Raw genomic sequence first — 16,403 nt, 5'->3', positions numbered from 1 at the left:
AAATGCACCATCAAATACAAAGAGGCGTAGCCCTCCAAGCATCCCGAATGAGAGCCCCCACTGAAAAACCTCTCCAAGCCTCAATCAACCCTTTAGAGGATCTAGGCATGACCCAGGGAATCCGAAATAACCCAAGCATCAAATCCCAACAGTCCCTAGCCATACTACAATGTAAAAGAAGGTGATCCACTGTCTCCTCATCACACAGGCATAAGTAACAGCGATTAACCACCACCTGATTCCTCCTCCTCAAATTATCCTGGGTTAAAATACCACCCAAGACAGAAGTCCAAGCAAAGAAAGCCACGTTGAGGGGAGCCTTAGATCGCCAAACAAACTTCCAAGAGAAATGGCCTCCAGAACCAACCGTAAGACACCTAAAGAAGGACCGGACCTCAAAACGACCCTGAGAGTTAAGATCCCAAAGCCAACAATCAGAATCCCCAACCACAACCACCTGACGATATAACAAATCCAAAAGACGACTGACCTCCTCAATCTCCCAGTCTTGAAAGCGCCTCCTAAACTTAACATCCCAAGACAATCTCCCATTATCAATAAGGCTCTCCACTCCAGCTCACATGGTCGTACACCTTCTTAATGTCTAACTTGCACAACACACCCAGAACCCCACTGCTCAATCTGGAATCCACACACTCAATAGCAATAAGAACTGAATTCAGAATATAACGGCCTCCCATAAAAGCATTCTGAGAGTCCAAAATAATGCCATCCAAAACTTGCCTCAATCGAGAAGCCAAGACTTTAGTAATCAGCTTGTAAATGCACCCCACCAAACTAATAGGGCAAAAATCCTTAATATCCTGCGACCCTCCCTTTTTCGGAATGAGAGCAATGAAAATGGCATTCAACCTCTTCTCAAAAGAGCCCACACTATGAAAAGCATGAAAAGTGCCAATCACCTCCTCTCGAACCACCTCCCAGCACTCCAAAAGGAATCCCATGGAAAAGCCATCTGGACTTGGGGCTTTATCCCCGTTACAACTCCTTAAAGCAATCAAAACTTCCTTTTCAGAAAAAGGCTCTTCTAGAACAGAGCACTCCTCACTCGAGATAGCGTCAAAATGAAGCCCTGCAAGCAAAGGCCTCCATCTAGTAGATTCTGTGAACAACATAGAATAAAAATCAGCAATACCGTTGCAAATATCCTCCTCCTTACTCAACACCTCCCCATCCACCCGGATCCTCCCAATGTGATAGCCCCTTCTATGAGCATTGGCAAGTCTATAAAAAAACTTCATGTTATTGTTGCCTTCCTTGAGCCACAAAGCTCTAGACTTTTGCCTCCACAAAATCTCCTCCATGACAGCAATCTCAGCAAACTTCGCCTGACACTCCACCCTCCTACCTCTCAAGGAATCCACCAAGTTGCCCTGGTCCTCCATCCGATCAATATCAGCAATCTCAGAAAGGACCCGATTCTTCCTCCATACCAGATTCCCAAAGACCTCTTTGTTCCAAACTTTTAAATCATTCTTCAAGAGGCGCAGCTTACCTACAAGAGAATGACTTGGGGTGCCATCCACTCCATACCCCACCCACCAGGATCGGACTCTCTCTAGAAATCCCTCAGACCGAAGCCACATATTCTCAAATCTGAAAGGGGATCTTCTACTACGTAACCCACCACAATCCAACATCAACGGAACATGGTCAGATAAAGGACGAGCCAAAGTGGCCTGGACAACATTAGAAAACTTCTCCTCCCAATCACTCGATACAAGGAATCTATCAAGACGAGAGAGAGTAGGAAAAGAGCGTCCACTAGACCAAGTGAAGGGGCCGCCCACCAAAGGCAAGTCAAACAACCTAGAGACGTCAATGAACACCAAGAAAGACTCCATGTCTGTCGTCCACCTACCCCCTGTCGACCTCTCGAAAGGAGAACGAACAACATTAAAAATCCCCTCCAATACACCAAGACAATGACCATCTCATTTGAACCTCTCCTAGCTCATCCCAAAGCAAATGGCGCACGCTATCCTCTGTAGGACCATAGACACCAGAAAAAACCCAACGAAATCCATCCTCCACCAAGGAGAGAACACAAGAAGCAGAGAAAGACCCAACTTGAAAATCAACCAGAGAAACCCATCGGTTATCCCACAAAATAAGAATGCCACCCGAAGAACCAATCATATCCAACGCAATCCACTCAACAAATCTCCGCCACGCCCCACCCCAATAAGCTTCAAACAATCAAGTCTGTCATCTTTGCAATCTTGGTTTCCTGCAGACACACAACATGACCACCACCTTTATGAATAACCAACTTCACAACTTTTCTTCTAACTGAGTCGGACATTCCATGAAAGAGAATAATGGAAGCTGTAGAAACTATAGAACATTTTCAATTGTGTGCTATCACTACAACTTGTCTCGAAACCTTAGGTTATTAGAGAATAGTCCCAACAATATATATCAAGCTCCAACACCCTCCCATACGTGCAACCTCATCTTGCACATAGCGAGTCAAGCAGATCAAACTGTGACGACAACAATGTGCAAAATTACAAACCAAAATGTGAAACAAAAAAGCATATATAGAGACTTTAACACAAGACATCCCAATACGAAAAAATAAAAAAAGATATACTAGACCTCTATACCATGTTAGATTACCAATTGTCCCAAATGCTTAAGCTATTATAGTAAACCCAAAATATTATATCAAGCTCCAACACCTTCCATCACGTAAAACCCCATTTTTCATGTGACGAGTTAAAAATGAAATTGAGACCAAAGCGAGTGAAAATGGTGCCAACAACATATTACAAGATCCAAAAACGTGAGATTTACATTTCTTCTTCACTTGAGGAAAAGTGGTATGAATAATTTAGCAATAATACAACTTATAGAAAAAAATGTTGGATCTTACAGAAAAAATGTTGGATCTATAGCTCTATAAATTTTTAATTTCTTAAATCAAGATATCTTAATCCTTGCCTTAATTTCATACAAATAAGGTTGGCTGCAGAAATTCCCTTTTTCCACTTTTTTCTATTACAAGTCTTTTCTCCTATTATTTCTAACTTTTTTCGAAGTAGATGTATTTTCACAATTGTATTGATGCTTCGAATTCACTACTCAGTGCTTGTATGATCAATTTGGACACTTAGAGTACTGAATGTGGCAAAGATTTAGGCCCCGTTTTGGGGAGCTTCTTGAGGCCTCAAAAAGTCCTTCCAAGTTCCAAAAGCATTTTTTTTTTAAATTGTGTCATTTGGTTACACATATGGTGAGGAAGTCCATTTCAAAGAAGAAAATATTTCATTTGAAACCTCCTTTTGGGAAGCCAAATTTTTTTTAGGGTAAATTTGTTATTTTACGAATTTGTCCATCTAATATTCATAGATTGATAAGATTGTCCTATATTCTCTCTTGGTCCTTCATTCCTTCACCACCGCCACCTTCCACCACCACCACCACCACCACCACTTTCCACCCTCCACCATCACCACCACCACCACCACCACAGCCACCGCCATCTCCTTCCACTACCATCACCATCCACCACTGCCGGCTTTGCACTTATTGTTGGAGGCTTGCAATAATTACAAAGGATAAGGGATATTATTGTCAAGATAAATAAATTTAAGAAATGCACTCGCCAAACGTCTTTTTTTTTTTTTTTCCCATGAATTCCACGATTCCATCCAACAAAATTCCTTTTATGAAGGCGTTTTTAATGAAGGAATTCTGATATAAGGAAGCTCCCCCAAATGGGCCCTTAACATTGGCTTATTCCACATTATTCCGGATAGCTCGAATGTTTTTTACTAAACAAAAGGACTCTAAAATTGTGGCCATTATTTTAAAGGGAAAATGTCTCTTGCCCATTGTCGGTCCTAACTATTTAAAATGCCAACAATGATAGCCTGACAACAGCCATAATCCTAAGATTTATTTGAATGAAGTGGTTTCTCCATACTTGACTTCGTGTTCTCATTCTCAATGGCTTGATTTGGCCCCAAATGATTGACAACAACAAAACCAAAAAGAAAAAGAAGAAATAAATAAATTCAACTTCATAATTAATTCAAGGATGGGATAAAATTCCAAAACAAATTATTTAACAAATAATTTTACCTGTTCTGTTATCAGTTAACCAATGAGGGAAAAAATTTATTTTGTAAATTTATTGGAGAAGACACAACAAAACAACTTGTCAGGTATGGAACTCTTTTGGTGTCAGAAATTTGAGAAGAATCTCACTTTTATCCCCACACCTCAATCCCTGGGGCCAACCCAGTAAAACTATAGCCTAACAGGTGCTTAACTTTAAACAACATTTAAGATATTTAAAGGAAATATTAAAATATTCATACATTTTAATTAATCAACACTTTTCTAAAATTAAGCAGAAATCACATCCAAGATGATTGATTGGTCCTTTGGACAGACCAATCCATGAGATAATAATTGATAAATGGCTGAAAAAGTTGTATTTCTTTCATATATCTCAAGAATATTTATACAGAATACGCAGACCTATTCGAAGTAAGTCAACTATACAATTAATTTGACAGCTAATACATTAACAGCTAATAGATAACATCAGCTAATAGATAACAGCAGCTAATAGATAACAGCTATACACGCTAACTCTCCCCCTCAAGTTGGTACATAGATATCGCACATACCCAACTTGGATAGTGATGTATGAAACGAGCCACTAGTAACACCATGAGTCATCATATCAGCCAGCTAGTTCGCACTCTTAATGTAACGAACCTCTATCACACCAGAATCCAGGTTATCCTTGATGTAGTTTCGGTCAACTTCAATATGCTTAGTTCGATCGTGTTGCACTGGATTATTAGCAATATCAATAGCTGTCGTATTATCACAAAAAATCAATATAGGTTTCTTTGGACCAAACCCAAGCTCACTTAAGAGAATCTTCAACCATGTAAGCTCCGTAATTGCATGATGAAGAGCACGGTATTCAGCTTCTGCACTAGACAACGATACCACATTCTGTTTCTTACTCCTCCAGGTCACCAAATTGCCTCCAACAAATGACACATACCCTGAAGTAGACTTCCTATCCAACTTGGCTCCCACAAAATCAGAATCTGTATAACCCACAATGTCTAGGTGTCCATGCCTGGAGAACATAATACCTTTACCTAGAGAGGACTTTAGATAAGCCAAAATACGATTCACTAAATTTATGTGTCGGTCACTCGGATTGTGCATGAATTGACTCACAACACTAACTGCATATGACAAGTCAGGCCTAGTGTGAGTCAGATAGATCAACTTCCCCACTAGTCTTTGATATCTCTCCTTGTTTGTCGGAATCTGATCAGGATAGATAGCTAAGCCATGATTTACTTCAATAGGAGTGTCTATAGGAACACACGCAGAGTTACCAATTTCAGCCAAGAGATCTAATGTATACTTTCGTTGAGAGAGAAAATGTCTCTGCTTGGACCGAGACACTTCAATGCCCAGAAAGTATTTTAGAACCCCCAAGTCCTTCATTTCAAATTCCTTGGCCAAATAGCTCCGAAGCTTTTCTATCTCATTGGTGTTGCTACCTGTTACAATCATGTCATCCACATAAACGATAAGCAAAGTAATATCATCACCATTCCTCTTATAGAAGAGAGTGTGATTTGCCAAAGCTTGCTTCAAACGATACTTCTTCATTGAGTAGCTCAACCTACCAAACCATGCTCTTGGTGATTGTTTCAACCCTTATAAAGCCTTCTTTAGCTTGCATACCTTACCTCCTTCAGGTGTAAACCCCGGGGGAGGATCCATATACACCTCCTCTATCAAATCACCATGAAGGAAGGCATTCTTCACATCAAACTGTTGTAATGGCCAGTCCAAATTAACTGCGAGAGAGAGTATAACTCAAACAGTGTTCATCTTGGCCACAGGAGCGAAGGTCTCTTGATAATCAATCCCATAAGTCTGAGTGTATCCCTTGGCAACTAGTCTAGCCTTGTACCTCTCAACTGTCCCATCTGACTTCTACTTCAGCGCAAACACCCACTTACATCCCACTGTCTTCTTTTCCTGAGGTAACTCGACTAACTCCCAAGAAGAGTTCTTCTGGAGAGCCTTCATTTCCTCTACCATAGCAGCCTTCCACTTAGGATCTCCAAGGGCATCCTGAAAATGACTAGGAACAGATATAGAAGACAACTGAAGGGCAAAAGCTAGGCGAGTCTTAGACAGACGGTGATAGGAAACAAAATTAGAGATAGGATAGACAACATTAGAAGAAAATTTGGAGAAACCCAACCTATCAGGTTCTTTATGATCACGAAAAGGATACCTCCTACCATGATCACCAACCTGTGGATTCAAGGCAGCAGTCTCCACAGAAGTTACAGGGTTAGAATTAATATCTGAAGTTGAAGTTAAAGGAGAAGAAACATGTACCTCAGAGTTAATCCTAGAAGATTCATCCGATGGCATGGTAGTATCATCAAGAGGGGTATTAGAGTTAGAAGGAGGCGGCACGACAGTGGCATCCTTGTTCCTTCTCACATATACTTCTTTGAACAAGTGGGTTGGTCTTTCACCTATTTTTTCATCGAACTCGGTCTCCACATGATCAAGAGTATCTAAAGGTTCTCCTTTTTTCATAACAGTTGAATCCTCCTCCTTACCTGAAATCCACAACCTCTTTTCTTCCAACCATAACCGTTCCTCTTCCTTACTACCAATCTCCCCCTGAAGAGGAATCAGAGATACATCCCCAGAAAAATAAGACTCTCTTTCACAAAACTGAACATCCATGGACACATAGTATTTACTTGTAGGAGGATGAAAACATTTATAGCCCTTTTGTGAACTAGAGTAACCAAGGAAGACACACTTAAGAGCACGAGGGTCAAGCTTATCCGTATGAAGAGAATGTATATGAACATAACACACACAACCAAAAACCTTATGACAAAGATTAAGTGTAGAAGGAATAGAGTGAAATCGGGATAGCATTCTCAATGGAGTTTGATATTTAATTATACGATAAGGCATTCGGTTGATAAGAAAAACAGCAGTCGTGACAGCCTCGGCCCAGAAATGCTTAGGAACATTCATAGTAAAGCATAAGGTACGAGCCACCTCTAAGAGATGACGATTCTTACACTCTACTATGCCGTTTTGTTGTGGCGTGTAGGCGCACGTTGTCTGGGGGAGGATGCCATGTTGTTTGAAGAAATCAGTAAGAGACTGATTCATAATGGAAAACCTGAACCTGAGTATGAAATTAGGTGACAATCATTTCGTAAAACTGAGGAATAACATGTATAACATCACTCTTAGATTTTGGCAAATAAACCCAACTCACTATAGTATAGTCATCCATAAAAGATGCAAAGTATTTATGGCCCGAAGCAAAAGGAGTAGAAAAGGACCCCACACATCTGTGTAAACACATGAAAAAGGAATATGACTTTTATTGAAACTCACTTTAAAAGGAACACGATGGTTTTTAGCATAAATGCATTGTTCACACCCTAAACTAGAAGCAGAAATATTGCAAAATAACTTAGGAAATAAACGTTCTAAATAAAAGAAAGATGGATGTCCCAAACGACAATGCCATAAAAATATCTTCTCTCTGTCAGACTCTCTCTTTACTTGAAAACCACGGCTAGGTTCAGATTTTAACTCCCTTACCCCCTTCTCCAAGTAGTAAAGACCTCCTCTCTCCTTGCTAATGCCAATCGTCATCTTCGTAAGATTGTCCTGAAACACACAATGGGTAGAATGAAAAGTTACAGAAGAATTAAGATTTTTGGTAATTTTGCTAATGGAAAGAAGGCTGTTAGAGAGATTAGGTGCAAGTAAAACTGAAGACATGGAGAATGTAGGAGAAAGTGAGATTCCCAGCCCCTATAATTGGCATAGGAGTCCCGTTAGCAACCTGAACAGACTTAACGGGTGAAGGTATTAGAGAGTCAAGTATGGAAGAGTTACTAGTCATATGATCAGTGGCCCCTGAATCAATAACCCAAGTGTTAGAAGCAGTAGAAATAAAGGCCGAACCAGAATTACCTCCTTGAGAAGACACTCGAATTACATGAGAAGCAGAAGATGGAGAAATGTCGGTGATAGCAACCTGAGCAAATTTCTTGTTCTTCTTCTCAGCTTGCTTAAGCTTGAACCACTCCGGATAACCATGTTTCTTCCAGCAAGCATCAACCGTTTGTCTCGTACTATTGCAGTGAGTGCAGAAACGAGAAGTAGAGTCGGTAGAAGGAGGAGCTGGTTAGGAACTCTTTTGGACAGCAAGAGCCGAGGCCTCTGAGTGATCCTTTGTTGCCATGGTGACCTGTCTCTGTGCTTCATGACAAACTAGAGAATATGCTTCTTCCAGCCTTGGTAAAGGAGAGGTAGCTAGAACACGACTACTAACTTGATCCAAACTGTGATCCAAACCTGCAAGAACATATAGACCCAATCCTCAGAAATACGCTTCCTCTATTTCTCAATATCAGTTGCACACGTCATATCATTTGGTCTTCGATAATCAAGTTCCTTGAAGATTGAGTTCAGCTTATTGTAGTACTCTACAAGAGGCCGACCATCCTGACACAATTGAAAGGACTTCTTCATCAGTTCATAAACCCAAGAAGAATCAGAGACATCAAGATAACTTCTCTTTAATGCATCCCAAACCTCCCTGGTTGTCCACACTGCACAAAGTGGGACATCAGATTAACCGTCATGGAATTGATAAACCAAGACTTGACTAGGGCATCTTCAGCCTCCCATTCATCATAGCTTGGATCATCCTCTGCAGGTGCAACCTTTTTCCCTATGATATACCCCTTTTTCTGTCTACCAGTAATATGCATCTCCAAAATCTGAGACCAGACACGATAATTAGCACCATCCAATTTAATAGGAATAGGAGAAGAAGTTTCGTGAATAGTCATCATGGAGGACTTCTTGCTGTCAGATGAATTTTCGGTTAGAGAGGAAGAATCAGTGGTTGTTTTGGCTGCCACAGATCGTGGCTAAGAGGTATTGAAGACAAGCAGCAGCAGCACAAAGAAGATAGCTGACGGCTGTTGCAGGTCATTAGAAGTAAGGTTAAAATAGAAAAGAAAAGAAAGCAGCGGAAATTCCTTTCTTTTTGCTCTGATACCAAATTGATAAATGGCTGAAAAAGTTTGTATTTCTTTCATATATCTCAAGGATATTTATACAGAATACACAGACCTATTCAAGGTAAATCAACTATACAATTAATTTGACAGTTAATACATTAACAGCTAATAGATAATAGCTGTACACACTAACTATAATTGGGTTTGAAATGTATTTCAAACTCCAAACAAAAGTTCCGTTTTCTTTTTCCTTCCCCCCAACCACTCCCCCCCCCCCCCCCGGCGGGGCCCTTTCTTTTATGAAGAACCATACTTAACCATAAAAGATAATTGTAGTATAAGTCATGCTATACATGTATAGACACCCATTTTGGTCCCAAGGCCCTCCTAGATTCATTAGTTCTTGTAAACTGGTTCCTCCCAAGATAATGGGTTCACAATATGCTTGCTAAAGGGAGATTATAAAGTAAATCTTCATACCCAGTAGCTCTTTTGAGACATCTTTTGAAGGTTAGATTTTATACACATAAAGATATTTAAATTGTGAACGACCACAAAAAATTTCTAAAAGGAGGGCTAAAGGGAAAAAAATAAACATCTGACAAGCAAAACTTAAGGCGAAGAAACACAAAATAGACAAACATAAGGAAAAAGAAAAATAGATAATTCTTATAAATAAATAAAATCAAAAGGCAATCTGGGAGCAGGGTCCCGGGGGAAAAAAATTCAAGCACAAAAAGAAAGTTTCCCAGAGGCTTGTGGAAGAAAGATGAGAAATTTCACTCGAAGTTTACAAATATATATATATATATATATATATATTCGTTAGGGAAGATGTACTCTTAAAAGTGTTATATACTTCATAAATAACTGCAAGCAAAATATATTTTTATTTGCAGAAAGAACAGCTAGAAGACAATTACCCTGAATTAGTCCACCTTAATCAAAGGATTTCAAAATCAGCATGCAATTAATTTTAAACAACATACACAACAAGGATACAGAAAGCATAAACAAATAGGCCTCAAAACTAGTATCGCCAAAAACAAAGATAAACAACTTTCAAAGCTGGCATAAACCTACCACTGAACTTTCTTTCTATATCCAACAGTAAGCTCCCTACTAGCTCTATATTAATACCTTTGGAATGAACCTACAAGATAGAAAATTTTATATAAGTCACCGATAACAAAAACATCCAAGGTAAGTGTCCATTTTAAAAGTCAAAGGTACAAATATTAAAACTATCCTAAATTATGGTTAGATTTTGATGACTTCCCCAAATTAACAATGCAAATCTTTAAATTTTGGAGGATTAGTTTTGGAATCCAAAAGAGGCACATGCATAAAATGCACATCCATTTTAAAAGTTATAATCTTCAAAAAGGACACTTATTTTGGGAGGGAGGAGTACAAGACACTGTAAAAACAAAAGATGCTAACTATATTTCATGGAGAGTAGTAAGTTTCAGCATGATAGGATAACATTTCTACAGGGTAACAACAAGCAGGTCCACCAATTACTCAACATGACTCAATCTAGATATCAGTTTCCATTAAGCTCAACTCTTTTGGTCTGCAATTGTATTAAATATGCATTGAATTGCATTTCGAATGTTGCTGTAAGATTGAATCCAGCATGACAAAGACATTGTTGACTAAATGAAACAAAATAACTCTTTATAAATATAGAATACTTGCCTCAATAAGGGATCTCTCATAAGAATCAAATGATAGCAAAGCTCTATGCCCCCTTTCAGTTGATAGTATCCCCTGGTTTAAAGGAAAAAAAAAAAAAATTACCACCAAAAAAAAATTTGAATAAAATAAAGAGTTCCTCTAAGGAGGCTAAAAGCAACAAGTCCCACAGAAGCTCCACATATGTAAATGAGCATATGAATTTAAAAATAGTCTAAATTGTCATGAAATAAACAATTTCAGTGTGAATCTGAGTTTGGGGCCCCTGTTGAGATGCTAGCTGTTTATAGATAAACAATGTGATAGATCATAGAAGGGTACCTTAAGCCAAGTTTCTCTCATTTACAATTCTAAATAGACTACTAACACAACCCCATTTATTACTGCTTATGGTCAGTGACTTCTTCACGTTGTTGACTCAGCACTATAACCAGACATGGAAACCAAGTAATGATGCTGAAGTTTATGTTGAGGCAAATCCATGAATGAAACAAGTATCGAAAAGGAGAATTACTGAGGTAGGCAAATCCAGACCATGTATGATGAATGCAACAAGGAGTATGCATTGACACTTACACAGAAGAATCAAAATTGAAGAAGTTGGGCATGGGGAAGTAGAGAGAGTGGCAAGACAAATAACTCAACTGGTTGAGTTCTCCCACCCCAAGGAAATTGATGTAGGAAGAAATGGTAAGGAGGGGAAAAACCAGAAGAGGGGGTAGGGAGGGGGAAAGGCCTGAAGCTTAGAGTGGTTGGAGAACATTCTTTGAAGGGCCACCGCGGCACGAGGGAGGAGAGAAGGAAAAAAGCAAAAAGAGAAAAAAAAAAAAAAATCTTTTCTTTTCCTGTTACTGACTTGGGGTCTACTAGTTTTGGGGATTTTTTTTTTTTTTTTTCCCTAAATTAGTTTTGGGGATTCACATCCATAAGTCAGAGAGTTGGACACTTGTGCGTTGTCTAGGATCCTACAACAGTTCTGTAATTCTCTTTATAATTTTGGGCATATCTTTAAGAAAATCTCAAGTATTCCAGAAAATTTTGAAAAAAAAAAAAAGGTCAGTACATTTTGTGGTGCTGATCAAATTTGTGTTCTACAGCAAATTGTTTTGGCCAAAAAAATTATGAAACTTTAGTTGTAACTGCACCATATGACACTCTTACCAAAAGCAACATCTTTCTGTCTCACCAATGATATAAACTCCCATCCCCAAATGGGAGGTTGACTGTTCGAGCCCCAGTAGGGGCAAAATATAGTGGGTGTGTGCGCGTTTGCTTGAACTTTCCTGAAAAATTTAAAATTAAAAATCATCTTTCAGTCTCAATATTCAAGCATCTCCAATATATTTGAGGGATTGACTCCTGAAGAAGGTAGAATGTTTTTCTTGAAGATTGACGGAAAGCTGCCTCCTTATTCAGGAGTGAAGACGAGATCAGATGTAGATCATGCAGGAACCCACTGATCAATGGCTCTTCACCCTGTTGCAGATTAAACCCCACTGTGCATGGGAAGAACCAACCAGAACCCAATCGCCACTTAACATAATTTTGGAGATATTCAGAGATGTTTTGGCACTACTTTTGTCTTAAGAGGATTCACGAAGCAGGTTCGTGGAGTCTCCCATTTGGGCTATTTTTCTTACTTCGTTATTCTTTTGGGTCAATGGGTGGGACTGTAATTCAATGGATTCTCTTTTGGATTTTGTGGATAGCTTAAAGCTATAGTGTCGTCTTGGACGGTTGTTGTCTTCTTTGGGAGCGCTCCCCTTTTGAGCGCCTTTTATAAAATCTTACTTATCAAAAAAAAAAAAAAAAAGAGGATTCACGAAGCAGGTTTGTGGAGTTTCATCTAGTAGAGTTGAAATGTATTCAAGAATTTATATGAAATTTCAGGACTTCCTTCACTTTGCCCTTGGTTGATCTGTGAATTTTTCCTGTTGGAGAATATTATTATAGGAACCCTTAAATTACTCCACAGAATATTGCTCAGAGAATATTGTGGGAGTGATTTTAGTCTATGATAAAATATGATTGGAGTGATTTATGGGATTGATTTTATGAATCCTCCATTAACGTATTTTCCATATTTATCGCTTTGTTCTTTCACCTATAAATAGAGGTGCTCATTGTAAACAATCTTAAGAGAGAATACAATAAGAGTGATGTAGCCCTTTGGGCTTTGTGTGTCTTTCCTTGTGTTCTTCATGTTTGATTTCTCTCTTCAATTTTTATATCTTTCAACAGTTCCTTCAAACTCAAAATACTTATATATATATATATATATATATATATATTTATTTATAAGTAACGATTTCATAGAGGGGTGCTGATAGAAGGGAAAACATACACAAATCCAAATAGACTTCCATGGACTCACCCGTAGAGCTTGTGACGTCACATCAATTATTTTTACGGAATCATCCATCAGAAACTTCTTCAAAAGACGCATTAGCGAAATCAAAAGTTCTTCAGATAAGCCAGTTTCCATTGGAAAACTGATTTCTGTTGCACTGTCAAGCTTAAGTGACCGGCAAACATGTATATGACTAGACTCTCCAGGAAGATGAAAAACAACGCGATGCGGATCCCCAATACCAACCTGCAATCAGAAGAAAGAAAAAAAGAAATCAAACTTATAATTTAATAATGTGCAACAATAGAGAATTAAAATTAATGTAACCAAATATAATAAAGATACCCGAGAAATAAAATCAGAAAGCAATGCTCTAAAACTGTTTGCATCATCCAAACCACACATATCCACTAGCGTCCAAACGGCATTTACAATTTCAAGGTCACGTTGCCAATATGTAACTTGAAATGTATCTTCTGTATTTTTTTGTGTGTGGAAAATTTCCCCCATGACTAACTTCTTGTGCAATGCTTTGAGACTGCAAGAGAGACCATGTAATAAGGTTGCACAGCAAGACATAGCAACTTAAAGCATCAGAGAAAGAAAAATTCCTTCCATAAGCAAACTTGTATTTTAACTTTGAGCCACTTTTGGAATCACCAGTTACCAAAATTTTTCCTAAATAATATTTAATATCCATACTAACAAAAGAAACTTTCTTTGACTAGCCACTGAACATCTTCTCAGTCAGAATAGCAACAACATTCAAATTTCTCCACATCATTAACCACGCATTCCTTGGGCATATTAAAAAAAAAAAAAATGCATCTAATAAATTAATCAGTTTTAAAAGCAAAAGAAAAATCTCCTTCTAAGAAAAGAAACAAATTAATAGAATCTTGAAAATCCAGCCAATAGAGTAGTATCCCGCTAACTTTATGTAAAAGATACTTAAACCTTGCATTTGCAATCATTTTGCTAGCTATGAGAGGTACTTACCTCCATAAAAGTAATCGCGGTGGAAGGTAGCAAGATCTCCTCACAAACTGGAAATGAAAGTTTATTATGGTGAAGACCAAAACCTAGGAACTAATTAATAATCTGAACTTTCTAAAACTTTTAAGGCAGACATAAACCTTCAATAAGTGATCTCTTGCAGAATAATCTTGACATAATTCATGATGGAACTTCCGTATCCCATCAAATATATCTAATTCAGGGAAAGGTTCCAGTTCCTGAAAAACAGAATAATTGCTGGAATGAGTACACACAAGTCCCCAATGAAAACTCAGATCTATTTGAATATAAAGTAATCCAAACATCCCAACATCTTTCAACGCTAATCAAAAGAACCTCATTTCTACAGCTGAGAAACAAGGAAAACATACTTTGATGTAGTCATAGAGAGATGGATCAGAATCCACAGTCAGCTGATGAAGCAAAGATAAAACTTGAGATGGTTGAGAAGAAGAAAGTTCAACACTAGATTCAGAGGGAATGCAACAAGCAACCAACTTAGACACCAAAAACTGCAGCCAGCAACAGCATTAATTTAGAAGAGAAAATAGACATTCCAAATCGTTAATATTTTAATTTATTAGGTAGTGACATAAGATATATACCTGAAGTTGTTCGCCTAAAACACCAGTAGTTTCTTTTGATGGGTTGCTTCTAAAAGTTTTGAGCAATGTACAAATAATACGACAACATTGGTCTTGTAAAGCATGACAACCAATGAATTGCCCCACTACGTTGAAGAGATAGCTACAAATTTTAAAATAATATATCAGAAACCATACAACTGCAACAAGGAAATGATGCGAAAAAAGAGGCTCTGTAAAGCATGGCAGCCAAAAAACTTGCACAAAGAACTCAAAAAGATAAATTGTAAGAGTTCACATTTAATTGAATATCTTCTTCTTTTTATGAGAAAAGGAAATGCATCATACAAAGTACGGTGCAAGAACCCAGCAAAAAAAAGGAAAAGCATATAAGCATTGAAATCCCCAATTCAACAACAAAACAACTCAAACAAAATGGGACAAAAGCAACCAACAAAAAGAAGAAAAGAAAATAGAGAGAGAGAGAGAGTGAGAGAAACATAATCATTCTAATTAATTCAGAAACATCCTTATGAAGATGGACCAAAATAACAACAGCTGCACGCTAAAAAACGCCATTTCTTTCACCCTTAGCCAATAGAGAGTGGAAAAGAGGGACTCTAAAGTTTTCACTTAAGGGTTAAATGCTATGTTACATCGACTAATCAAAAGTAAGTGAAATACCAGTGTAAAAATACACGACTGTTAGCTGAGATATGATAGCCTGGAACCATTGATGTGAGTTACTATATCAGCTGATATATGATAGCCTAGAATCATGGAATTTGACTTTATTTACGCATATATTTTGGCATAGAATATGCAGTGATTTTATTCAGTTTCCCTTCTAATAATAGTAACATGTTATAAAGACCAGAGTTCTGAATGACTGTGTATTCTCATTCAAGCCATTATATATTTCTTTTATCTTGTATTTCCTCTTGATATCCGAGCCAGACCCAACCCTTGATCCGGTGTCACGTCAAGTGCCCGCCCAGGAGGCGTCGGATAGGCAAGGTGGTCCGACGGCAACGAGGGCGTTGAAAGTTTGAGTGGGGAGAAAATGTTAGAAGTCCTTGTCCTACATTAGATCTAGATGGGGAAGGTTAGAGAAAAGCGCCCTAGAAAAAGTCTATATTTGGATTTTTCAGGAATGATCTGAGGAGACATTGTTGATCGTTTCTAGTTTGAGGAGACAATTTCTATTCTTCCATCTGTATAATTAACATGTGTATGAAGGGAAATGGTATGAGGAGACAATGTTGATCGTATATGGTTTGAGAAGACATTTTTTATTCTTCCATCTACATATTTAACATGCGTACGAAGGGGAATGGTCTGAGGAGACATTGTTGATTTTTATGGTCTGAGGAGACATTGTTGATTCTTCCATCTACATATTTTAATCATGTGTATGAAGATGAATGCTCTGAGGAGACATTATTGATTGTTTATGGTCTGAGGAGACATTGGAGATAACGCCATGGTTATGTCTTGGCTATCTATGAATACCGTGCTTGAGGATGCATTGTCCAAGTTGGGCATCTCAGATATCCACGCACCAACTTGAGAAGGAGTGCTAGCTCAGATATGATAACCTAAAATCATGGATATGACTTACTATATTAGCCAAGATATGATAGCATAGAA

General features: G+C 38.2%; 1 protein-coding gene across 1 annotated transcript in view; it reads right to left on the bottom strand.

Moving 5' to 3' along the window:
* LOC132286027 (serine/threonine-protein kinase ATM) overlaps window positions 1-16,403 on the bottom strand; it is a 108,480-nt gene that overhangs the window by 54,976 nt on the left and 37,101 nt on the right. Inside the window, exons 35-42 of the mRNA XM_059788281.1 lie at window positions 14,775-14,916; window positions 14,541-14,681; window positions 14,289-14,387; window positions 14,152-14,198; window positions 13,498-13,690; window positions 13,177-13,398; window positions 10,806-10,877; window positions 10,188-10,257 (exon numbers count right to left, since the gene is read on the bottom strand). Coding sequence (XP_059644264.1) covers window positions 10,188-10,257; window positions 10,806-10,877; window positions 13,177-13,398; window positions 13,498-13,690; window positions 14,152-14,198; window positions 14,289-14,387; window positions 14,541-14,681; window positions 14,775-14,916 — 986 coding nt within the window. The remainder of the gene's footprint in view (window positions 1-10,187; window positions 10,258-10,805; window positions 10,878-13,176; window positions 13,399-13,497; window positions 13,691-14,151; window positions 14,199-14,288; window positions 14,388-14,540; window positions 14,682-14,774; window positions 14,917-16,403) is intronic.

Source organism: Cornus florida, unplaced genomic scaffold (assembly GCF_030987335.1).
Source record: "Cornus florida cultivar Cherokee Brave unplaced genomic scaffold, ASM3098733v1 CherokeeBrave_3.0.0_Hap2_Chr11, whole genome shotgun sequence".
NCBI lineage: Eukaryota > Viridiplantae > Streptophyta > Magnoliopsida > Cornales > Cornaceae > Cornus > Cornus florida.
This window is presented reverse-complemented; position numbering and strand designations above follow the sequence as displayed.